We start from the raw sequence: 27,334 nt of genomic DNA, 5'->3' as shown, positions 1-27,334 counted from the left end.
ACCACTTTATGAAGCTCAAAATAAAGTTATGAATTAATATGAGAAATTAAATTGGTGAGTAAGAGTTATACGTTAGTGTTACAAGTTAAAGTCGTGGTTTTCATCCGGAACTTACATCAGCTTTAATGCCAAAATGTTATTTAGCTATTTGAATGAATGATTTTAACATAAAAATCCAAGAGGCGCTATTTTAAAGCTGATTGGTTTCGTTCATAAATTATAGTCCTGTCACTCCAAATCTACTTGTTTTCATGTTAGAAATGATCACTTGTTTTTCCATTTTGTTTATTTATTGATATTTTCTAATCAAAAAAAAAGAAAAACAAACAATTAATGATTACAATATTAAATCACCCAGCATCCGTCTTCCCCTCCTACCTAGATGAGTTTGTTTAGTTTCTTTGTAATTAAATCTCATATTTGGTTTCGTTGATACATTTCTATGGAGAATAATATATTCACTCACTCACTCACTTACTCACTCACTCACTCACTCACTCACTCACTCACTCACTTACATGTTTTTTACGTTAGTAGTAAATAATTAGTACTAATAAAAAATTATTTTAAAATGGCAAACATGAAAGCAAAGATAATTAATGAAGATCATGTTTATTTATTGATTTGTTTTTATCTTTTTTAAACCTTTTTTCTTCTTTGTTCTTGGTTTCTTTTTATAAAAATAACAGATTAATTACAATTGATAAAGTCGATACCTTACCCTTGCTGTTGTCATCGTCACTGTCACTGTCATTGTTGCCGTATTCTTCTTCCAGTGTTGACAGTTTCCTAGTGAATAATCTCTTTTTCACGTTTATTCGTCATTCATTTTGTTTACTGGTTGGAAATTATTTATTAAAACAAGGTAAGTCAAGTTTTTCCATTAAAATACAAAACTAAGTTGGTTGACATTGAAATTTTACTATTGAACGCCGATCTAGTGATTTTAACCGTTAATTATTCGCCATGAAACTAGAGATTCTTCCCTCGATCCCTAGTGGGGTCATAAGTGCATACTGCTGAGGAGTACATACTAGGACGAAACAGTTGTCCAGTACTCCATAATTTTAATGGTTTTCTGACTAAAGTTAGTATGGGATGTGAAGTAAGAAAATTCAACAATCTTCACAAGACTCTCTTAGTTGACTTTAAGTGAATGTGTTTTCTGATGAGAATCAAATTAAAGAGCTATTGCCCTCTACAATAATTCATTAGTTTTCTAAATAGTAATACGGGATGAGAACATCTGAAGAAATTTTCTGAATGCTTCGAAAGTACCTAAAATTACTATTAGCCGATCAATATTTTGGAAAATCTCTAAGCAAAATTGATAAATCTATTCATGATAATTTTTTTTCTGTGACTGGTTAATTGTCAAGTTTCTATAATCCCAAGGTCACCTATGGAACCTACAAGCGCTTTTTATTTTTATTTTTTTTAATACTTGAACTAACTAACCAACTATTTCAATTGAAGTTTAATGGCCGAAAACTTTTAGGCAATCATTTAAGTATTGCTTAGTCACCTATCAAACCTATTACATTGACATTGTTATTTTCATCTCATTGTACTAATCCTCATTTGGCAGATTGGACTACTGTATACCTGTGCTAGGCTGCTCTATACGACGATGATTATGTCTATATCTGTCTATCCATCTATCTATCTATTTAGCATTGACCAATGGAATGCAAATATATATCCAGCTAAACAGTTCCAAATAGAATTTTTAATTTTTTGTTTAGAAAAAGAAAAAAGAGAGAATCATGGCTTTCATAACTCAATTTGCATATATACATTCCCATTACTTATACAAATAAACGATTAATCCGTTGTTTATTGTAAAAAAAATCCAACAAGTAAACACTTTGAGATGAGTCAAATTCTGTTAGCATCCATCTATCATGGTGGTCTGAATTAGTTTTTCTATTATTGTTTGTAGTCTTGGATTTACAGTACTTTGTTTATATGTGAAAATTGCCTGAATTATTCAAAGGGAATTGATTTGATTACTATTGAGTGTATAGAGTTTTTTTTCCCCTCTTTCCTTATTTCCTCGTTTTAACAATAATTTTATCTAAATAACAATGTAAATATTTATGTATAACTTTGTTAGTATGTATGTTTCACTATTGTATATCTCATTAACGTGTATGCATGTGCATATCACGTGCTAAAGTTAAGTCTGTCTATCAAAAAGAGGAAAAAGGATTCTTCAGTTATAGTTCTTATTCTATGCCAAAGATAGTGAGTCATAATATCGTAAAAACGATAGAACAAGAGATGTGTTTATTGTTTAACAGTTGTAGTTCGCTTCATTCCCTTATCTTAGATACTGAATGAAAAAGAGTTTAACTATTACTGTTTAGACTATTTTTTTTTTGAGATAATCTAGGTATCATCGTTTCATTCTTGAAATAGTATTAACAAGTGAAATTGATAGATTGAATGATTCAAACCTGGAGCGTCAATGTTGTCAGTTCAGTGTTTACGCTGATTGACTTACTTTTTCCTAGATACAACTAGAACTCATTTACTCATCACATGTCTTATCAGTTAAATTACGGACATTTTAGGGGGAATTATTAGCAAAATTTCAACCTATATCTCGTACGGGGTAACATTCATAATCTATATGTGAAATCTTGAAGGAATCGCTAATCAACAAGGGATTCAAATCTGACCAACCTAGGGTTACAGTCACATATATTACAACTAAGCTATTGAGACTACAACCGATCTCCTACAGAACTGATATGTTTAGACTAATCAATTATCAAGAGGTAGCTAATATCACATTATCTAGTAGGAAAGTGAATAATCAAAATACTGTCATATTTTGAAACAGTTACATATTTATTTCTTAGAATCTTTTGTTTTCATGTAGAGATCTTTTACTCAAATGTGATTAATATGGAAGCACCGGACGGCAGTTTCTTCCTAGTACGTGATTCTCCATCAGTGCGCATCTACGATCTCACGCGGAGGGAGAAAATTCCCAGAGTTTTAGTGAGAAGCCATGACCAGTGAAGCAATTCTGTGTCGGGTGCGAGTCAGTTATCCACCGAACACAATAGAAGATGGTCGCGCAATATCATGGATTGATTGAGGTTAGACATTAACACCGTTGGATCTCCAGGTCAGTGGTCTAGAGATTAAGCGTTCTCACACGAAATCGACGGTACTGAGTTCGGCTCCCGAGTGCGAGTTCGTGAATGCGCACTGATAAGGTCCCATACAAGGACAAAACGGAGGTCCAGTGCTTTCAGGATTTCGATGATGGTCTAACTTAGGTCGGGTTAATGATTTAATTTATAAGTGTTCCACAGTACCCACAACTTCATATTGGAAAGCAATGTTTTGCTTAAGGTATGTGGTGATCCGTACGGATTGAGTTCAGAACTTCTGTTAACCGGAAGTGGTCAGAATGTCTGTAAGTTTCTATCTCTCTGTGTGTATTACATTACGTTAAGAGAAAATGTAAAACTCATAATTTTAAGGTATCACATATCACATCGTACAGTTATTCATTAATCACTCTCAACTCTATTCATCTATCAGACAGATAGCAGAATTTTTTGATTGAAGATCCAAAAACGTGTAGACACTTGATCTTATTCACCTGTACGTCAATATTTATGTATATATTTAGTTATTAAGTAGTATTACATAATAACGATAATATTATTATTATATTATATTATCACCACACTTATTTCAAACCACTTTGTTTGAATAATGATTGAAGTCCACAGAAAAATCTTAATGTTGGATTAAATTCTAATTGATAGTATCGATATTACTCAGGTAGCAATTGTTGTCAACTGAACCAGAAAAAATCTAGCTGATAATTTGATTGTGACTTTACTATAGTTAAGTTAAATTATATTTATTGAGCTGATAGTGTGGATGACTTCTGTACACTTTGAACGAACAAACATCAATTAGAGAACCAACGAAATTAGGGAGCTCTGGAGATTTGTTTTTTTGCTAACCATCCAAACTCTCATAAATGGTGTGTGCGGATCATTGATAAGATCTATACTACCGTAAAACATATACCCAACAATATTGAGTATTCGATCATTCTCTAATTTCATAGTTTTATTACACGGACTAGCTTTGGTTAAACAACCATTAAAAACTAGGAAGCATTCGGGATCCGTTTCGTTTTAGTATAGGATTCTTCAGAAGTACTTGTCAGCGATCTCAGCACAGATTGAACCCCAGACATTCAAACATCAGGGTTAATGCTTAAGTCTGAGATTACTGAGTTGATATCCAATGGTTTATGTGTCTAACTTCAATTAATGTAAACCTCATCCACTACTATTGTTGATAGTGTTCGTCTTACATTTGATATCATTCTAAACTTCACAGTTCCAAATGGTTTTCTAACTAAAATTCTTTTATGATGTAAAACTATAAAAATTCAATAATCTTCATAACACCTTAGATGAAACTAAAATTCTTCAGTTAACATCAGAAAAGGAATTTTCTGAATTATTTGTCGTTTTTAACTTAAACAAACAAATAATTAATAGTTTTATAGTTGAAAGCGTGAGTCAATTGAAGCTAGACTGACTTCGAGAGGTAAATCCAGGAGTTCTAGTGAGAAACAGTAACCAGTGGAGTTCAAACCACGTCTATTGTGAGATAGGAACTCACTGAAGACAATCGGTGAACGGTTGCTCAACTTCGTGGATTGATTGGAGTTAGACATAAACACCATCGGATGCCGGCTGAGTGGTCTATCGATTAAGTGCTCTGGCGAGAGACTGGTAGGTCCCGGGTTCGAACCTCGCGAGGCAAGGTCGTGGATGCGCACTACTGAGGAGTCCCACAATAGGACGAAACGGCCGTCCAGTGCTTCCAGGTTTTCCCTGATGGTCTAGCTTCAATTCACTCACGCTTTCAACTATGAAAATACTAAATCTCCACAAAAACCCCTTCTGATAAAAATAATTAATAGTGGTAAATATTAAGAAGAAAAAACAATTTACCAATAATCATGTATTAAATAAAATACCTGAAAGGAACTTCATATTATATCTATATATAAAGGCAGAGATTAAGTCAATTTCCCCTAAACACACACAAATAATCTACATTTTAATATAGAGGTCAAAGTTGATTTATGACAGTTAGATTTATTATAAAGCTAATGGTACATGTTTAATCAACAACATTTACCAAACTACAACATTCTTCTACAAATGATGCCCTTATATTTGCATACATATGCACATTTTATATGTAATACACAAACCTATCTCTATATGCTACATATTTTTTATTTTCCTTCTATAATATTTATTTATAATGATTACAATAATAAATTAAGATTACCTGAATAAATCTATAATTATTCTTTTCATTCGGTAAGAGAAGATTACATAACTATACAACATCTGATAGAATTAAGTAAATTTTGATATAATCTCTTATGTAACCTAGTCACTTTCTATCTTGTTTCTAAGAGAAAAAATCCATATATATGTATATGCTTATAATGATTTATTACTTGCCTAAAAACGAAGGTCATACCAATTTACAATTATCAACAGTTTTCATTTCTACCACTGACATTCTCCATTATTATAGAAGTTATATGAGGAGGTTAAATATAATAGTGGATAGCTTGATTTGGTTATTTATTAGGAAAACTTTCAAGAATGCAACGAGTTTAAGAATTACAACCATATTATTATCAATATTTATTATTATTATTATTATTATTATTACTGCTGAAAACCCTTTTTGATGTTGACTTGTGATAGTATGATAAATAAGGTATGTAAATAATTACTCCATGTAGCCTTTCTCTCTTTCTCTGTGTGTGTGTGTGTGTATGTGTATAAGATCATACGTGTATTTATGCAGATATATATCAGTTACACTAAATGGTATTTCTTTTTTTTGAATATACATTTAAACAAACAAAATGTTATGTTGCCATTTTCGCTTGGTCCCGCCATCATATGTCAGTTCACAGTTGATATTAACTTTTAATTCATGGAAAACAAATATTTACGAATAATCGAAGATAGGAAAAATACAAACAAATAAACTGATAAGTTAAATCAACCAATTCATAACTATTTTCATAGTTAGACAAATATTGAGAATCAGGAACTACTAGATAGTTGTTTCATACTACTATGGGACCAATCTGCATTGCGCATCCATGACTCAAAGAATTCTAGTTGCAAACTGTGATCATTAGATTTCAATTATTTAGGGTATGAGGTAGTTACCCAACGAACGTAATGGAGTATGTTTGTAAAATATCACAAATTGATTAATGTTAGTCATGTACGCCATTGGATGAGTGAACAGTGATCTCAAGTTTAAGTGCTTGCGATGAAAGCTGAAGGTTCAAAGTTTAACCCTATGGACATTGGATACTTGCTTTTGAGGAGTCCCATAGTAGGATGAAACATCTGTTTAATGCTTTTTAGTTTTCTATGATTTTCTAGCTAGGATAAGTTTGTGATTTCAACAATGAAAGCATGATTGTATACACAAACCTCTTTATCTATAATTATTCTGTCGAATATTATTTTCGTATGCGGCAAATAAATAATAGTAAACTATGGACGGTTATAAAATAATTAATAAAAATGACAAATTAACAGAAATCACTGAAGTTTTATTGATATGAATATGGTCGGATAAAATAAAGAAAATGTATCATATAATTTCGGCGTTTCGTTTTCATCTCTACGTTTTGTAATCAACTGAACAATTGTCAGGTATCATGATGAGCTATAAAAATGAGATATAGTTGTGACTATATATAACATAAGCGTTCGCGCTCGAGAACGAAGGTCCTGGGTTCGAACCACACATAAGGGATCGTGGATGCGTGCTGCTCAGGAGTCCCATACTAGGACGAAACGGCAATCCAGTGCTTCCAGGTTTTCCATGGTGGTCTAGCTTTATTCAACCCATGAATTCAACTATTAAATTACTACAATCTCCATAAAACCCCCATTCTGATAACATCAATATCAGTTAATGTCATTGATTAGCTACTGTCCATGCTCATTAATGACTAAATATATTAGATGATGAAATTTCTAATGGCCCAGTAATACAAACCGTGAATTGTGAAATCAATCAATCAGTTTTACAAACGGCCAGTAGCAATATAGATATAGCTTCAATGAGCAAAATTGACTAATCTGTTTTTGAATCCTCTATGGAGCAACCGTCTCCTTGAAAATTCAGATACACTGTGTTGATCTGCTTCAACTACCGACAACCAATTAACACTTCAAAATATTGCACACTTGGTTAATTCACTTAAACGAGTGGTGGGTAAATCGCAACTTGTTCGGTAGAATTTAGTTATCGTTAAAGAAGACTAGAAAAAACATGATATTGGTTACTATTAGTTGAACAATTAGTTTGTTTGTTTTCACAATATCTTTGTTGTTTCTAAGAGTTTTTTTATTATTGAAGGGAAAAAACTTAATTCTTAACTAAAAGAAAATGAACACTCACTGGAAATAATCATAACCAAAATGCTCTAAACAATTTAGCGAATTAGTACATATGAGTTGGATTAATCGGTAGATGACTAGTATACAATATCTTAGTCAAACGGTCATAGATCATCTTGACTTTTATAAATATAAAGCAGTTTAGTTCAATATCATGAACCGATTGATGTTAGACCACTATTGAAAACCTGGAAGCACTGGACGGCCGTTTCGTCCTATTGTGGGACTCAGCACTGCGCATCCGCGATCCCGTCCGCGGGGTTCGGTCTTACAAGGTATATCTTAAAATGGTTCGAAATCATGATGTCATTTGTTTTAATCCTAGATAAAAAGAAATAATTGACATAAAGTTTCGTATGATTTAATTTCCTTACTAATCAACACTTATGAAACAAGATATATTTACAATCTTAAAGGAATTGATCCATATCTTGTAGGATTGATGACATATTATGGTTTTTAATGGTTTTATTAATTGGATCTATATACACTTTCATTTATCATCTGTTATACCAGTGGCTTAGTGATGAAATCATTCGAGTTTAAATCATTAAGTTGAAAGTTTGAACTCTTCTACGTTGACTTCAATGTCTTGTAAATCAAGTAGTATGACTAACCTGTACACAATCATTGTGACTTAAAGTCATTTAAATAAACTAACACATGGTAAACTAGTTACATAATAATGGTACTAGTAATAATATTACTTGCTTTATTCAACACTATATATGTTTGATTACAGTAAAGAATTCTCAACACAATATATACAATATTTTGAGAAAATTAACGTTTTAAAGGCCTCTAATGTGTGAATATCGAAGGAATGCAGAAAGTTTTTAAACAATGGTTCGTTGCCACTTATTTTCATTCAGTCTTACTCCGATCAAATTTCGTTTCACATATTTAATATGAATTTTTCAATAAACATCCTGTTTCTCTTGCGGACCATCTTAGAAGTCCCTCTTGGATCTCTCGATCGTAAGATTTACAATTATGAGTTTGGAGAACATATTTCTAGATCGAAACAAGTTTAAAATGGGGGAATTTTATACGAATAAATATACATTTGAGGAAATAAATGATCCAAAAGTTGAAGCTAGCCTCCATCAATTCATATCGTGTGATATTATTACATAGGAAAAACACATTTTACCAATATTAGTCTGTTCAATTTTTGTTACAAAGCATAGTAAGGAAGAAAAAAAATTTTTTTTTGTTTTTCGAATTGGTTCATTTTATTCATAAAAATATATTTATTTAATTGTAAATGAAAATTATAAGGAAGAATGTTTGGCTAAAAGCCAGAAATTTTAAACAATGAACACGCACCTTTGTGTACATGTATATATGTATAGATATATATTTGTTACTGCGTTTCAATTTCATTTATTTACTCTGTTATTCATATAATATAATAGTAATGACAATGGTAATAGTAATAGTAATGTTAATAATAGTAATAGTGATGATAATAGTAATAGTAATAGTAATGATAATAATAGTAACAGTAATGATAATAGTAACAGTATTAGTAATGATAATAATAGTAATAGTAATGATAATAATTCTTATTATTCTGAATAAAACAATAACAAATATGAATGATAAAATCAAATATCAGACATCACGATTATTTTATGTAGAGTGTTCCCTATTGAAATGATGATATTATTCCAATTTTGCATGTACTACTTAGGAAGTAGTATGATTCTTAAATGAAAAAAAAATGGTTTCACCATTTAGTAGGTATTAAAAATTGAAAGGTGTTTTGTTGATTTTAATTATTTTATCTATAGCTTTTTGTATAAGGTAGGGAAAAATCGACTTGAAGTATTATTATAAATTCAATTGAATATTAATCATTACTGAATGTTAGACTGTTGGAGATAATCGGGTGGAATTTTTTCGAATAAATCCGAAAGTGAATATCAACTCTGGGATGCAGATTCATGCAACTGAAGAGTCCCAAATAGGACGAAACGCGCGTCCTAGATTCCTCAAATGCTAGCCACTATCCATCTGTGCTCATAAGTTACAAATTGGTACTCAGTAGTTCAGATATGTTCCTGTGATACTGTAGTTGTAACCAATAGGAAACTTTCGTCTAGAACTTCTTGCCAATCTGTTTCAGCTATCTTTTTATTTTCCAATAATATAGATCAGTCTAGAATCATTCAATATTTGATGACTAAATCGACAAATTGATCGATATAATTCTAACAGTACTTCAGACTAGACATTATTGTAACTAATACTTAGATAGTTAATCTAGACACAAACATACATACAATCAACATATTTCTTTTTTGATATATCATACATTCTAGTATTATGTAATCATATCTTTTTTGACAAATTAGACTAGTTACTATTTCACTGTTTAAATCAATTGATTTTAACTAACTTAAATATGATGAAAATTGTATACTTTACTTAATGATGATACAATCAATCCTATCAAATTTAGTGTCCAATAAAAATTTATTTGTCTAATCAATGTGCCCGTATTCATATTATCTAAACATAATGTTCATATTTACATGAATTATGATTATATATACACAAGCTTGTATCTATGTATCTATGCATGTATGGATTTGTTTCAGTTATTATTATTATTATTATTACTAGTCTATCGGAAATAAAACGAGTCCCTCTAAAATAATCTAATCAATATTTACAATGTTTATTTTATTCGAATGTAACAAATTTATTTTTCTAATATAAAATAAATCATAATTTTTTTTTGGAGAAAAACAGCGGTGGTTACACATAAAATGTTCATATATTTGCCGTTGTATAGGAGTGTAGTTTGAATATACTTTGACTTATAAGTCTAACCAATTATAAATGTTTGTTCAGGTAGGTATTGGAAAATATTGGGAAAAAATTGACATCAAAAGTGATACTGCTCTATAAATATAACAATTGTTACTACTATAGTGTGGTCTACTTATACTCATATAAATAGTATATGATGATGGTCAGACATAGAATGTATTTTGGCAGAAGACCAATAAGGAAAGAACTGAAATGAAGCGCAATTGGTAGGAAAATGCATGAACAATGCAATTAGAGAAGATGAACTGATATTTGCATAAGAAACAGTGAAGATTGAGACAATTGGTTGTTAATTTGCAAATTAATTGTTTGCTGTATGGTTATCAGAATTTAGTGAGATAATCTGTAACTTGTTCTTGAATACATTCGATTGTCCCCGACCGATGTTTTGTTCACTACACTACAACTACTGCTTCTGATAATCATAATAGTAATATTACGTGTTGAATAATATTCTACGCACCAACTGATTAAATTGATTTACTGAAATGAATGTATATTGTGTAACTTATAAGTACTGTTTTCCTGTTTCATAGTCATCATTTTGTATTATTCACAGTGTTTTGATTTATCAAATAATCATTAGTTATCTTAATGTTTCACTAGTAACTTTATACACACTGATGAGATCTAATGATATTGATTTGATCCTCTGTGAGTTGTTTGTTTAGAGTTTTGACTCTAGTCGTTTTGTCTGTCTTACCCTTAACTGTTCACTTTGAATGTAAGTTCGCCTATGGTTGCTTGTATGTGTCACAGATTGATCTCAGTTGGTGTTCTATCGTAAAAATTCCTTCAACTAATCTATAATATTTAGCTTATTAGCAACTTACCTAAAAGTATTCCTGAAATGCTGGTGAGAGGCCTTGACTTGTGGAGTTCAGACTTATCAGAAGGGAAACACTTTTCACCGATGGAATTGAATAGGTCATTTCTTTGTCATAAATTGATTGTAGTTAAAATTTACTATTAAACCTCGGCCAAGCGATTCAAATAGCTAAAAGTTTGTCGATTTACCTGAAGGTTTTAGGTTCAGTACCTGTAGAGTTGTCAGTGTTCACTCCTCAGGAGTCCCGTGTTAGGACGAAAAACTGTCTAGTGCTTCCCTATCTTCTATGGTATTCCAAATTGCGCCACCGCAATCCAAGCAGTACTGTATAGGTTTCATGTCCTGTTTCGGGACTACCCGATGGTAGTAGGCATTCATGACCTAGATGGGAACACTGTTTTTTAAGTAGTCTTTCCGAAGTATTTGTTTGGTTTTTAAGTCCATTTAAAATATCGAGTTATTTTATTAGTTTTGAGATGATTACGTTTAACTTTACTTTATCTCTACAACATCAAGTATGTTCAACATTAATAGTGAATATTACTTAACACCACAATTGTGGTGATGTCATCAGACTGTTTTTAAAGTAGGCTAACCTTTTAATAGTATTTCCAGAAAATCATCTTTATATAAAGTCAAATAAAACGCATGTTCCTTAAAAGATAACTTTATTCATGATCACTTAGTCCTGAACTTCAAACTACTCACCAGTATGTATATACATAATCATCTGTAAACTATTGAAATGAACAACACTAGGTTTTACAAATAAGCGCGTTACCATTTAAACAACAAGCATGTCTGCTAATCCACTTTCTAAAGTGATTGGAGTTCGGAAATGTTAACAGGTCTATTATCTCATTCTTTTGATTCCATTAGGACCCAACAACGAGTCATTAATACTTTTTGAATTGATCTTGGATGGTGTGTGAACTTATAAATGGTAATGACCTATAAGCCTGAACAATCACTCTCTAACGGTACAGTTAGTGTTTATTAAACACTAAATAATTAATGAACAGTAATCAGTGTCATAATATTTATTCCTTAGTGCTGACAGAATTCTGTATGTCAGTTTGTAATGGATCACTAAGTTTTAAGATGGTGGAGAAGGTTTGTAGCTCAGGTGGATGAAGTTTGTGCTGATGATATCATCCAGAATAACAATGAAAGCTTCACGACCAAACCATACAGCTTAGAGAACAAAACTCCACCAGAATCACTAAGTTGTGTAACTGCATATCATAGTGAACTTTATCTGATAGAGAACCATCTGTATGAAATCTCTAGAAACAGATACATCTGTAATTCTGGGAGGGGGATGCTAATAAGCGTTGTTAAGTGTCATAATCAAAGACGTTATTATAGAATTCTTGGGACTGCAGTTGGTCTCCCTCAAGACTGATATTTTAACACTCATTGTTTGTTGAGTTGTAACAAACATTCCAGTGTCGATTCTATTTCACAGATCATGCAAGAATTTTTGTTTATTCATTAGATTGCATTATTAAACACAATTTCCAACCAGATGACTGATCATAACAACTTGCTAATGTGCATATACACACATTCTTAGAAAACAAAGAATACTAAGTTTCCAGTGTGTACGTGTATAGCTTTTTCTCCTTTTTTTCTAAAAAGGAACATATTTATGCATGATTAATTGAATTCTAAGAAATAACATTTTTTACTTTAACGGGACGTTAGTTGCTATTTTGTAGAGCTATACTAACTTCATTTGACTGTACATGTGTGCGTGTGTGTATTTACATGCGTATGTGTATACTTGTGTATGATGTAAAGTGTTCAGCTGTTCAAGAATTTGGACACATCAAACATTTTGAGACTGTCAGTTCCATGGAAAATAGTGAAAGAATATAAATATAATATAGTTTATTACATTATATATAACTAGTGAAATGCACTTCACTTCGTCCATATAAGACTGTAAGAATAACCTAGTTTGCCGGTAGGATGTTTATATTGTTTAAAAATTCTTAACTATTGTAGTGAATGAAGACTTGGTGGGGGAAAACTAATTAATTGTTGAATGCAAAATTACACAATTGATTAGCAAAATATGAAAATCATACATCAAATACATCATTTGCACATTTTTTGTGCTGTCATATACTACATTATCCCTCTAGTTCTGTTGTTATCTTGATTGCTCTCCTATTTCCTTCCTGTTTTCTTTATTTCAATCTTCTGCTGTCAGGCATTCCACCTCAGACTGATGCTACATACTACTTATATCTGTCAATATAGGTAGCATGCAACACACTATGTTTACAAGAAATGTTTTGTTACCAAACATTTCTCTCGTTCATTAAATTTGTTTGTTGTTATATGCGCATACAATAAACATGTTTTCGACGGAGGATTTCATCTCAAAAGGGTGTTAGTAATAGAATTGCTAGGTTATGCCTAGTTATGGTAGCCATATTCAATAGTGATTTGTACGGGTTCTAATGATGCGTCGTGACTGTTGGGAGTCTTCGAGAATTCCTAAAAACCCGGGAAAATGTTGAAAACACATCATTCAATAAGCGCTAAGGGACAACTTTCAAGAAATTTCCAGAGAGACAACAGAATATGTTACACTCTGGTGGGATAGTTACACATTTTATTATTAAATTTAGTGAGTTTCGAGAATCTTCCAACACATGAAGACCATCCATATTCAAATAAATCTTTTCTGTAAATAATTTAACCTCGTATATTAAGCTTCTGTCCATACTTCCAGCCTTCTTTCTAGATGGTTATAGGAAGATTCGAGTACTAAACTTGTCAGTGACATTTCAAATCAACTAGAGATTATATCAGGTGTTTTGTGGATATTATAGTAATTTTAATAGTTGAGGTCATGAATCAATTGAAGCTAGACCACCATGGAAAACCTGGAAGCACTGAAAGGCCGTTTCGTCCTATTGCAGGATTCCTCAGCAGTGCGTATCCACGACCCCGCCACGCGAGATTCAAACCCAGGACCTATCGATCTCGCGTCCAAACTCTTAACCTATGGACCACTGAGCCGGCATCTAACGGTGTTAATATCTAACTTCAACTATTCCACGAAATTGAGCAACACACCCATCATTGTCTTCACTGAGTTGCTATCTCACAACAGACATAGTTGAACTCCACTGGTCACTGCTTCTCAATAGAACTCAAGGATATACCCCTTGAAGCCAGTCACTAGTGTTCTCAACTATTAAAATTACCATAATATCCCCCGACACCCCCCTTCTGGTATATAAATTTTATTGATGATTTGAAATAAAAAAATTGGGATATTTCAAATATAATGAATTATTGTTTGAGATCAACTTTGGGAATGATTATTTAAACAGTTAAACAGTATTAGGCATTTATCTCTTTGCGTAACAATACTTCTTTTCTTTTCTTCGTAATACTGCACATGTTTGTAACTATCTCAGTTCAATATTTTCAACGTTTTAATACTTAATGATAGGAAAAACAGGCTGATTATGTGTTACTTTGCAGCAAGTGTCCATGTGGAAATTATTGTTTGTCTTTTTTTTCTGTGAAAGCATTCATCATTGTTATCAGCTGATACTGTAGTGAACGAGTACACAAGTGAGGACAATTAAATGTATTCGAACACAAAATTAAAGAATTTAATAGTAAAATCTATGAACTATAAAGTAAATACTTCATTTGCAGAATGTCGATCAATCGTCCCATAATTCATAGTTCCTTCGTTTCGAACACCAATCATTCACTGATCTCGTTTTCTTTTCTTGCATCTTTTTTAACTTTTCGCTTCCAAGCATTTCACTTACGACTGGTGATACATACTACTTATATCTGTCGACATCAGTAGCACACACCACAATACCATTTATTTCCATTAAGAATTATAACCACATCATATTATGGTAAAATTATAAGTAACGTATAAAATCGATACATAAATGAAATGGTCGGATTGTTTTTGACACAAGTGATTAATTTTGATATAATAATAATCATTTAGACGATGTATTCTGTTAAACTTCACATGTTATTATAAAATTGTTTTTGGAAATTGTTGAGCTTTACAGTTTACAATATGAACTGACTTTTGTTAGACAGACATTGACCCTATCAGAGATCAAACTCACTTGTCATTAAGTTGACATCCAATAATTCATATTTTTAACTTCAATGGATTTATGATATTATATAACCATTATTCGATACTATTCATGGGTAATTGCCTCACAACCGATATAGTTGGAACGGCACATAAGGATGAAACAGCTGTTTAAAGCCTCTTAGTTTTCAATGTTTCTCTGACATAAATCAGTTCGTCGTGATGTAAACTACAGAAAACATGTTAAGCTATTTGCGATAAGAAAAAGAAACTTTGATTTATAATTGTATTCTAATTAATTCGAGAACATTCAAAACACCTAAAACCTTAGGTGGTTCTTCGAAGTTTTTCAAATAATGGAAGAATTTATTCAACAAAGGCATCCCTTTTACAATTAGTTTATTTTCAACACTGTACAATCATTATATATATATATATATATATATATATATATATATATATATATGCAGAGGAGTTACATACTCGGAAAAAGCGGTTATTCAGTGCTTCCAGCTCTTAAACAGTGGTCTAACATAGATCGGTTCATGATCTCAATAGCAATTTTATTAGTCGTCATCTGAAATTTGGTTGCATAAATTTTAAATTAACAAACGTTTATTGACGGAAGGAATTTTCCGAATTATGCAAATATCATATTCAGGAATATTGTTGGATATTTGCCAAAAATTCAGATAATGGATACTGAACATATTGGAAAGTTTATGAAATGGAATAAAACTTATTTCAAGTAAAGTAGGAAAAAGAAACCTTCATTTCAATATCAATTTTGAATACTTTAACAATATATCATTTAGCAAAGTACGGTGCTGATGTGAGAGTACAATACAGATACCTTGACACTAATCAACAATCTGCTTCCTTATTTATATTTATGGTACTTCATATGGACTAGTTGGTCGAGGGCTAAAACACCTGGATTTCGAGAAATTGATCTTAGGTTCAGTGTCTACTCCAATTACTCTAGTATGAGTAGGTAGGTGGTGCTATTACCCCTTAAACAAATAGTATGGCACAAATCATAGTACATAAACTTGTCCATGGTAAGTGAGTTACGAAATATATATATATATATATATTCACGATCATAAGCGATTCCCCAGCACTTTTCAGTCTCCTAATAATTAATTTATAAGTCAATATACATTCATCATCCGATAAGTTTGACCGGTTTTTTAATCAGTACCCTCCTCCTTAATGAAAACTGACGGTTTTTTAAAAAATGATATTTTCTTTTCAGATCAAGAAGAATTAACCGGATCAATCAATTTTATACGTGTGCATGCGTTCTTGTGTAAATAAATAAATAAATAAACATTCACGTAATTGATTGGCTGTGTGCACACACATATACATACTTGTTTACCACTCAGTTAATTCTATCATGCTTCATAGTGTTGGTCTTAGTGATCCAACTGGAGCAGCGACAGTGGTTTATCCACATTTTACACCATTCCCACCACCCAATTCATCAACATTAAATTCCAATGAAAATTCTAGTCAGTTTCCAATTAATACAACTAATAACAGTAATGGTAATAATAATACTAACAATAATGGTATGTACACATCGAGTACAGCTGCGGCAGCAGCAGCAGCGGTTGCTGCATTGACTGCCGCTGCAGCTGCTTCAGCTGGTCTACCGTCGAATATTAAAGATTCCAGATGGTTAACACTTGAAGTATGCCGACAATATCAACGAAATCAATGTTCAAGAGATGAAAATGAATGTAAATTCGCTCATCCACCAACACATGTCGATGTACAAAGTGGACGTGTTATTTGCTGCTATGATTCAATCAAAGTAAGTTGTTTATAATTCCATCGATTATTAACTGATTGTTTAGTTCATTGTTTCTCTTATTTACTAATACAGTAGTATATATATACTTTAAAGTAAATTGGAAATAAGTTGCTAACTTTTCGTTATTTTTTTGCTGGAAGTTCGAAAACAAGTGTCAGCTTACTATTCACCTATATGAAAGAGCTTCATGAATAATATTATGTGTTTTTAATGCTTAAATTGTTGAAGATTACAGTTGAAATCATGAGTCAATTGAAGCTAAAACACCATGGAAAACCTGGAAGCACTAGATGACCGTTTCGTCCCATTGTGGGACTTCTCAGCAGTCTGTATCCACGATACCGCCTCGTGAGATTCAAACCCAGGACCTATTGTGGTGTGAGCTACTGATATCAACATAAGTAGTATATATGGTGAGTAAGGAATAGAATATCTGACAGCAGAAGATTGAGAAGATCAAGAAGAGAAGAACAGAAATAAAAAGCAATTTGTGTGAAAATCCAGGAACAATGAAGCCTGAGGCAATTGAAGAACATTTTGCAAATAGTGTATCATAGCATGGTTTTTGTATTTTACCAAGTAACGTTGTAATTTGTGCTAAATACATAGTTGGTTGTCCTCACCTGTGTTCTCATTCACAACATTTGGTGTCGCTGCCTCCAAGGATGAAGATCCCATGGCCGAAGGAATTTGAGGACGGAGATGTGATGAGCTTCCTGAAGGAGTTCGAAGCCGTGGCTGAGCTGGTGGGAGTGAAGGAGCCGAAGGCGAAGACGGTGGTGCTGGGGACGCTGCTGAGAGGCAGAGCGAAAGCTGTATATGACAGCCTGGACGGTACGGGCGGTAAGACGACATGGGAGGCAGTCACGGAGAGGTTGATCGTGGAGTTCGATAGCCCAGTGGACAGAGAAGAAGCACTGCAGAAGTTCCGAGTGGCGAAGTTGCCGATCGATGGTGATCCGCTGGTGCTGGCCGTCGAGCTTACCAAGTTGCTGCGTCGCGCGCTGCCAAATCTGGATGAGGAGTCGGAGGCACAGTTGTTGGCGTCGCAGTTTATCGAGAGCGTGCCAGTTGCCGTTTCCCAGCAGCTGAGACTGGCACACGCCGCGCAACCTATGGATATCAGTGAGCTTGCAAAGGTGACGCGGCAGTTGATGACACGAACAGTAGCTCCGGTCGCGTGCGAAAGTCAGGAGATAAGCAGCATTGAGAAGAAGATTGAAGAACTGCAGCACGAGATTGCGGCATTACGAGTGATTCGTAAAAGGAATGATAAGTGTTTCGCATGTGGAGGGACAGGACACTGGAAGATAAACTGTCCAACACGACGAAAACGGAGATATTTTAGACGTTACGTGTTTCCTTCTTACTCTAGGGATCTGGGGGTTGTTGCATTAGTAGATAGAGGGGCAGTCTATGCAAGAGTGAACGTAAATGAACTAGATTTAGTGTGCCTAATCGATACAGGGGCAGCAGTTTCGTTAATAGGTAAAGAGCAATGTAAGAGATTCAAGCCGTGTAAAGTCGCAGTTCACACTATAGGAGGGCATATGTTAGAGGTATTAGGCGTGTCTAACAGTATCGTAAAAGTGGATGGTTCGGCGATAAGTTTCCCGTTCGTGGTAACCGCAAACCTGTCGAGACCAATATTAGGAGCAGATTTCCTAAGAGAAGTAAAAGCCATAGTTGACCTAAGAAGCGGTAAGGTGGTCACGAAGTACGGTTCATTCCCAATACATGAAAGTAGCGAGGTGGCTGAGGTTAGAGTGGCAACAGCCGTTCCGACGAAGAAACCAAACATCACCGAGTTGTGCAAAAAGTATGCGAAGCTGTTCACTGGAGAAGGAGAACCGTACGGATTTTGCGACAAAGTAAAGCACGAAATCCCGATAAAGAACGATGGAGGAAGTATATTCACAACACGTCGTGTCCCTGTGCACTTAGAGGCTGAAGTAAATCGACAGGTCCAAGAGATGCTGAAAGAAGGAATAATTGAGGAGGCGGACAGCCCATATAGCTCACCGGTACTCTTGGTAAAGAAACCGAATGGGAAATATAGATTTTGTGTTGATTTTAGAGAACTGAATAATATAACAGAACTAAAGCCGTGTGCAATGCCAACAGTAGTGGAAACATTAGATCGGCTGCAGAATGCCACAGTGTTTACAGTGTTGGATTTGCGGTCAGGTTATTGGCAGCTGCCTATAAAAGAGAGCGATCGAAGCAAAACAGCATTTACCATACGTGATAAACAATATCAATTTAGACGAATGCCGTTTGGATTGGCGGGTGCACCATTTACGTTCAGAAGATTAATGTCGCTACTGCTCAGGGATCTAGATAATGTCGAAGTGTATGGCGACGATGTAGTTGTATACAGCCAGACAGAAACAGATCATGTCAAGCATGTGGAAGCGGTCTTGAAGCGAATTGAAGAATTCGGACTTCGAATTAATAAGGACAAGTCACAGATGGCTAAAAGTAGCATCACGTTGTTGGGGCATAAAGTGGGAAATGGAGAAATAAAACCACTGCCGGAGAAAATTCTGACTATAAAGAACGTTGCAGTACCGAATTCGAAAAGGAAATTGAGACAGTTCCTGGGAAGGGCGGCGTTCTACAGTCGGTTCATCAAGAATTTCAACGAAATAGCAGCACCCCTTTATAAGTTGTTGAGTAACACTAAATTTTCGTGGACTGAAACCGCCCAACAAACGTTTAATCAAATCAAAAACGTGCTGGACGACCGCCAGATGACGCTAAGACTGCCCGAACTGGAGAAACCGTTTACAGTGACAACAGACGCAAGTGACCATGGTATAGGTGCCGTTTTAAGTCAGTCTAATAGAGTGGTGGAATACGCAAGTCGCGTTCTCACGCCTGCGGAACAGAAGTATTCAACGATCGAAAAGGAGTGTTTAGCGATTGTGTGGGCAGTAGACAAGTGGAGACCATATCTGTTAGGTAGACGATTTCACATCGAGACTGACCATAAACCTCTGCAGTGGCTACAAACAGCACGAGACCCACGTGGGAAGTTGGCGCGATGGATGATACGTCTGCAGGAGTATGACTTCAGTATCGGGCATGTTCCAGGGAAGGAAAATGTAATGGCGGACTACCTGTCAAGACCAGACATGGAAGCCGAGCTTCCATTGACAGCATACGCAGTGAACAGTATAGAGGGAGACCCACTAGAACTCGTCCGGCAACAGAAATCTGATCCTAAACTTCGAGAGGTAATCAGAGTGATAAGAGAGGGGGCAGATGTTGACAAACGAGCAATGGACAAGGAGGTAATAATGTTGCTTCGGCAAAAGGAAAGACTGAAAGTGAACATATATGGAGCTCTGGTCTGGCAGGATGATGACAAAAATTGGGTGGCTGTGATCCCGAAAGACTGGCGGCGTAAGATGATACACGAATGCCATCAGGTAGCGCACACAGGTATCGCAAGAACGACAGATTTACTACGGCAAAGTGCATACTGGCCAGGCATGAGAGACGATGTGGCCCAATATGTGTTGACGTGCCAGCAGTGCCAATTAATGAAAAGCGATAGATACATGCAACCGCCATTGCAGTCGGTCCCAGTAACCGCAGTCGGTGATCTATGGTCGGTAGATGTGATGGGACCATTTCCACAGACGGATAGCGGCAACCGATACTTACTAGTAATGACGGAACATGCTACACGATGGGTCGACGCTGTACCGATTGCCGACCAGCGGGCGAAAACAGTGACCGAAGTAATAATCCGGCACATTGTAGCGGGTCATGGAGTACCGAAGATGATACTAACCGACCAGGGTCCCTGTTTTGAAAGTGACGAGTTTAAGGCCCGTTTAAAGCAGTTCGGCATCAAGAGGATACGAACTACACCGTATCACCCTCAGACGAACGGGCTTACGGAAAGAAACAACCGGACATTAAAGGAATGGTTAGCATCTAAAGGAGGGAATTGGGAGAAAGAGTTACCACTAATTTTGCTGGCGCATCGTGCCTCCATCCAAGGAACAACCAAGAAATCACCTTTCCTACTTATGTATGGTAGACAGCCACGACTTCCAATGCATAGTAAAACGTGGCCACAGCAGCAGAAGTGGACAGCAACAAGATTAAGGAAAGAGAGGACGGAGGCAATAAAGAACGTGAAAAAGAAGCAAATATCAGACATCAAGAAGGCGGAACAGCAGAGAAGAGCGTGGAAGCCTTTTAGAGTGGGGGACCTGGTAAAGTGTAGAGAACGGAGAGCTAACACTGAAGGAGGACCAGGGTCAGGAAAGCTGATCCCGAAATGGGAGGGACCGTACATTATCACGGAGAGACGCGGCCCAGTTTACACGATCCGGAGAGAAGACAAGCAGAAGCGTGTAAATGCCAGTCAACTACAGAGATGGTTTCAAGAACATCATGAGCACGAGTCACGAACAGCACCAAAGGAGACAATGGTACGCCGATCAGAAAGATTGCGAGAACAGCTTATTAAAAGGGGGGACGAGTGTGGTGTGAGCTACTGATATCAACATAAGTAGTATATATGGTGAGTAAGGAATAGAATATCTGACAGCAGAAGATTGAGAAGATCAAGAAGAGAAGAACAGAAATAAAAAGCAATTTGTGTGAAAATCCAGGAACAATGAAGCCTGAGGCAATTGAAGAACATTTTGCAAATAGTGTATCATAGCATGGTTTTTGTATTTTACCAAGTAACGTAATTTGTGCTAAATACATAGTTGGTTGTCCTCACCTGTGTTCTCATTCACAACACTATCAGTCACGCGCGCGATCGTTTAATAAGATTAATAAGAAAAACTCTATTCTGTCATCATATGATTGAAAAGATATAATATGAAAGTCAAATCACCGATGAAATATTTATTGGTTATGATCTTATTTTCCTACATTTACATTAATGTATCATCTTAATTATCACATTATTACTGATGAACTGAATAACAGATACTCTGGCGTCTTATAAATAGTTAAAAAATAAAGATTAGAATGTACAAATGCTTACTGTATAATTCTTAGTTTATTGTTTTATGAAATAAGTTTTATTGAATTTTCAATGAGTATCATATACAAATAGCATGAAATTATAAGAAATATTTTGTAAAGCTGTTTTTATGACCTTGTAAATCAATCGAATATAAACTGATCTGCTTCTGTTGAATGAATGGATCTATCACAAATATACTTTACTTTAAGGAATGAAAAAAAGGTTAATTGCTCGCGCGTGAGACTGATAGGTCCTGGGTTTGAATCTCGCGAGGCGGGATCGTGGATGCTCACTGCTGAAGAGTCCCACAAACGGATGAAACGGCCATCCAGTGCTCCCAGCTTCTCCATGTTGTTTTAGCTTCAATTGATTCATGATCTCAACCAAATAAAATTACTAAAATCTCCACAAATCCCCCTTCTGACAATTAACATGTATTTGTATGTCTACTTGTCTATAAAAACAGTGTGGAATATTGCATTCTATACATACATTTTTATACGATTAGAAAATGCTGATCTAGATTCTTTATGGATTTCTTGTTAAAAATACTATTGTTTGGTTACTATATCTTATGTCTTATCCTAACTTATATAAATGGGGATTTGTTTTGGTTAATAAACTTGATTAGGTTCTCTTCTTCTCATAAATAATGATAGTAATACTTGTCTTATTCAATGCCATAACTGTTTGCTTGCAGTAAAGAATATTCAGCAAATAATATGCAAAACTACAATAAAATCACCTTTTCACAGGGATTTAACCGGTGAATATTCAACAAAAGATGTATAGAAAGTTTCTAATCATTGATTCACTCCTATGAATATATCCATCTATAGATGTTCACGATCAGTCTTACTCTCGTGACATATCTCTTCTCATATATTTGACGTATGAATTCCAAGGTAATTGCCTCTTATTTCTCCAAACGACAGACAAAACCAGGGAACTATACGAAGCATCATGTTGATGATACTTTTTGAATATTCCAATAATTATATTCGTGATACGATTGTAAACATTTTATAAAGTCATGTAATCCAATATGGTTGACAGGCACCAAAGCATCAAAGGAATAAATCTATGTGTTGGAAAAACGGTGGCCTAGAAGTTTTAGTGGGCAACTGTGTCTAATCTTAGAGTTAATCAATATTTAAATAAATATAATTGCAGAACCATATTGCCACTATCATTAGTCAATTTGATTATGTGCATAAAAAATATGAATGGACTGGAATCTTTCCGTTGTCAATACTAAAGACTGGAATCGATCAATATCTATTGACATATGTATATTCTGGGCGGAATACCCCATTATTGACATTAAGTCATAAGTTTAGTGAAAGGTTGAATAGTGGCTAACAATAAACATTGAGACGCTTGTTTTGTCGATTTGCAATCAGTAAGCTTAATGGACGACACGTTGGTAGGGCATATGAAGTGAAAGGTTCTAGGTTTAACTCAGTGTAAACATCAACAACAGAATGTGAGAACATCCAGCTGAGAAGTCCAAAGTATGACGAAACACAAATTCAGGATTCTACTGCTATTTACTATCCAGTTTTACTTTAAAAAAAACTGATGATAATCATAATGTTGGAATTTTTTATCATCCGGTTATGTTTCTGTATGTTGCAATTTCTATTCTTCTTCTATACATCTACCTTTAAATTCAATCTTTCTCTTTCATTGTATAACTTGCTTTTGGATTTTTTCCCCTCTATTCCCTCGTTATACATGAATAAATGTATGTATGCCAGTTGGGCATGTGCAAGTGGCTGTTCCTCAGAACAAACAAACAAACATTTAACCAACTAATTTCATGTCAAATTTTATTTCTAAAAGATCAAAAATGAAATTACAATTTTTAACGACGGCATATATATATATAAATAAGAAAATCTAGTTTGATAAATGATGGTAGATTTTCTTTCATGTTTCTTTCTTCTTTCTATATTTATTCGTTTGTAACTCCCTTTTGTCATTCGTAGTTGCTTACTTACTTGCTTACTTACTTACCTACCTACTTACTTACTTACTTACTTACTTACTTACTTACTTATCTTCCGTTTGTGTATTTCTCTCGATTTATAGTATAATATTGTAAAGAGTTTTTCTTTCATTAATTTGATTATCTTATTTATTAAAAGAAAATTGAACAAACCCTAAAGTTTGTGTACATCTATGTTCAATTCTAAAATAAAATGGATTTCGTTTTTACATATCGGTGACATTTCCCAAAACTGTTCATCTATTACTTTTGTAGGTAGAATGTTTTCCGTTGTACAAATATTTGATGACTAAGCAAATAATCTACTGATCAAATTTGTACAATTTTTGATAATATAGTGATTAACTAGTCGAGTTGTTTAAGTCTTAGTGTGGATAAAGTTGTATCTAACAGATCAGTGGTTTAAATAATTAGATATATGATGTTACACTTTGTATAAGATGTTATAACTTGTGGCTTTGTGCACTATTAACATATAATGTAATGATACCACCAATTAGAGAACAGTTATATATCGACTGGACCAATGATGGGTAAGACTCGTACGAGCAGTCTAGAGTCGTTATCGGTCTTTCTTCTTACCTAACCCTGCCTGTTAGAGTCCAGAACACCAATCTCAGCCTCTGCGATATGAATCATGTATTTCAAACATATTAGGTTTATATACAAACCAAACAGACCACATCGTAGAAAATAACATTTGTACAAAATCTAGTCAAAAGTGGCTGTGAATGTGGGGGAGTATAATTAATAGACCGGTCATGACTGAAGAACGGTAAATCGTATAATGATAGTCTATGGGTCAAAATAAAGCTTATGATAAGAGAAACATGAATATACTACTTAAAACTTATACAATAAAAATATATGTATCATATTGGTCCATAAATAGTTCTCAAAAGTGACCATTCATAATTCTCATCGGGATATAACACAACACAACAGCACAAATAGTTTATTAATCATTTGATTAACTGTAATCCCGGATGACACGGGTCCATGTCTCAGCGAAGACAGTGTCATTTTCTGTAAGCTTTACTGTTAAACCTTGTTTGCCATTTTTTTTTAAATAGAATAAAATATAATCTTAGAATTTTTTATGGATTATTTCTAACCACTTAACATAATACTGTATCCAATGATAAACAATAGTCATACTAGATTGGGCTAGGCTTTGATCAGTAAATGGTATTAATTAGCCAATCAATATCAAAGATAAATAGCTATTTTGAAATAATGTTACTGGCAGACATTTGAAGATTACAAGACTTTTAAATGTATTGAATTTCACACCGATGGAATGAACGGGGAACAACACTATGCAAGATGATGGTAATATAGTCTACGGGTTAAATATTTTTTAATACCCAAATAATAGAACAATAAAACTCTTTTTGTAGTTGTAAGATCATTTTGGCAAATAATACTGTTTAATTACTTGTTGTATTAAACAGATAAATATAATTTAATGGTTGAATTCATGAGTCAATTGAAGCTAGACCACCATGGAAAACCTGGAAGCACTGGACGGCCGTTTCGTCCTAGTATGGGACTTCTCAGCAGTGCGTATCCACTATCCCGCCTTGCGAGATTCGAACCCAGGACCTATCGGTCTAGCATGCAAACTCAACCTGTGGACCACTGAGCCGGCATCCAATTGTGTTAATGCCTGGCTTCAACCTTTCCAATTCAACCATTAAATTACTAAAGTTTCCACAAAACCCCCTTCTGAAAATGATCATAACGTGATATTGTTACTACACTACATTGTTCAGACTCTGTAATTTTATTTGCATCACATGAAACATTGGGTGTTTCCACACCTCCCAATACATTCATTAAAACAAAGCCTATTATTTACAAATAGGTTCTAATAACACGTTTTAAGTAACTTGAATCAAGTATGATTGGTAAAAGAAATGAATGTCAAGGTCATCCTTATGATTATTGTGAAAAACTGTGGAAATAGTAATCGATGACGTTCAATTGTAAATATTGGGATTGTTAAAATTATTCATGAGGAAATTAAAGCTAAGCAACTATTTACGGTCATTTTCTACAGTCAATCAATTAGTGAACTATGAACAAAATAGAAATTGGTGGAGTGGCCGAGTGGATAACGCGATGGTGTTTGAGGCGAACGATACTGGGTTCGAGTCCCAGAGTGAACATCAACTCTGAGATGCAGGTACATCCAGCTGACGAGTCCCGAATAGGACGAAACACACGTCAAACTGGATTCCACTGCTAGCTGTTATCCATCTCTGCTTACCATGCTTGTGAATTAAGGCAATATCGAGGCAATACGCACAGTATGCTCATATGCCAATTAGAGACTGACCAGTTGCAATCCTAACATATCGATGGGAAGATTCAAACAAACAATACTAAATGAAATAATAATAGTATCGATAGTAGAATATTGAATATATGATTATTTGGTCTTGAAAAGGACAAATGAAAAATTCGATATATTGATAGAATTAAAGACTAAATAACTAGTTTGTTGTAGTTTGGATCTCTATAACTTGATACGTTCATGAACCAATTAAGAATTTAGCGGTCTACAGGTAGTGTTCTTAACAGGAGATAAATCAATCTCAACAAGAAGGGGGTGTGGGACACTTCTGAATCGTTTCAAACTAGGATGTAACAACAATCCACCCACTGTTTCTAATTATTCCCTTCTTTAATGTCGACTAATTTCAAATTCCAAATTAAATTTTTTTTGTGACCAAAAAAATAACAGATTACTTTAGATGATTTTTTCTTAAAATCCTTACTGTCAGAACAATTCTTGTTTTGTTTTAATGATTGATTGAAGCAAACAATGTGTAATCTTTCAACATAGAATAAATGATGAACAACAACAACTAAATCAAATTTTAAGCTGAATAAAAAGAGAAAGAAAATCATCTAGGTAGATTTTCTCTTTTTTTTCTGTTTAATCTAGGGGAAACATCAAAAACGGCTGTTTTTTTATATTTATGATACGTTTTGTACGTTTGTATAGATGTATGTTTATATGTGGATAAGTGTAATCAAAAATAAATTTGTATCAGTCATAAGTAAACATTATTGCGTTTATCTTAGATTACTATTATACTGATAAAAAATTATGGTCAAAAGGGGTTTTTGTGAAGATTTTACTATTTTCATAGTTGAAATCATAAGTCCATTGAAGCTAGACCGCCATCGAAAACCTGGAAGCACTGGACGGCC

The 27,334-nt window shown here is 34.2% G+C and overlaps 1 protein-coding gene across 1 annotated transcript in view; it reads left to right on the top strand.

Annotated features, from left to right (window-relative positions):
* Nucleotides 1–729: 729 nt before the first annotated feature.
* Nucleotides 730–27,334, top strand: part of Smp_039810 (muscleblind-like protein) — a gene marked incomplete at its 3' end in the record, with an annotated part of 50,858 nt that continues 24,253 nt past the window's right edge. The window contains exons 1-2 of the mRNA XM_018790104.1: nucleotides 730–865; nucleotides 16,536–17,099. Of these exons, the coding sequence (XP_018655481.1) occupies nucleotides 16,680–17,099 (420 nt within the window). The 5' untranslated portion in view covers nucleotides 730–865; nucleotides 16,536–16,679. The remainder of the gene's footprint in view (nucleotides 866–16,535; nucleotides 17,100–27,334) is intronic.

This window comes from Schistosoma mansoni, chromosome W, assembly GCF_000237925.1.
Source record: "Schistosoma mansoni strain Puerto Rico chromosome W, complete genome".
NCBI lineage: Eukaryota > Metazoa > Platyhelminthes > Trematoda > Strigeidida > Schistosomatidae > Schistosoma > Schistosoma mansoni.
Note: the sequence above shows the minus strand (reverse complement) of the source record. Positions and strands in the feature narration are given on the sequence as shown.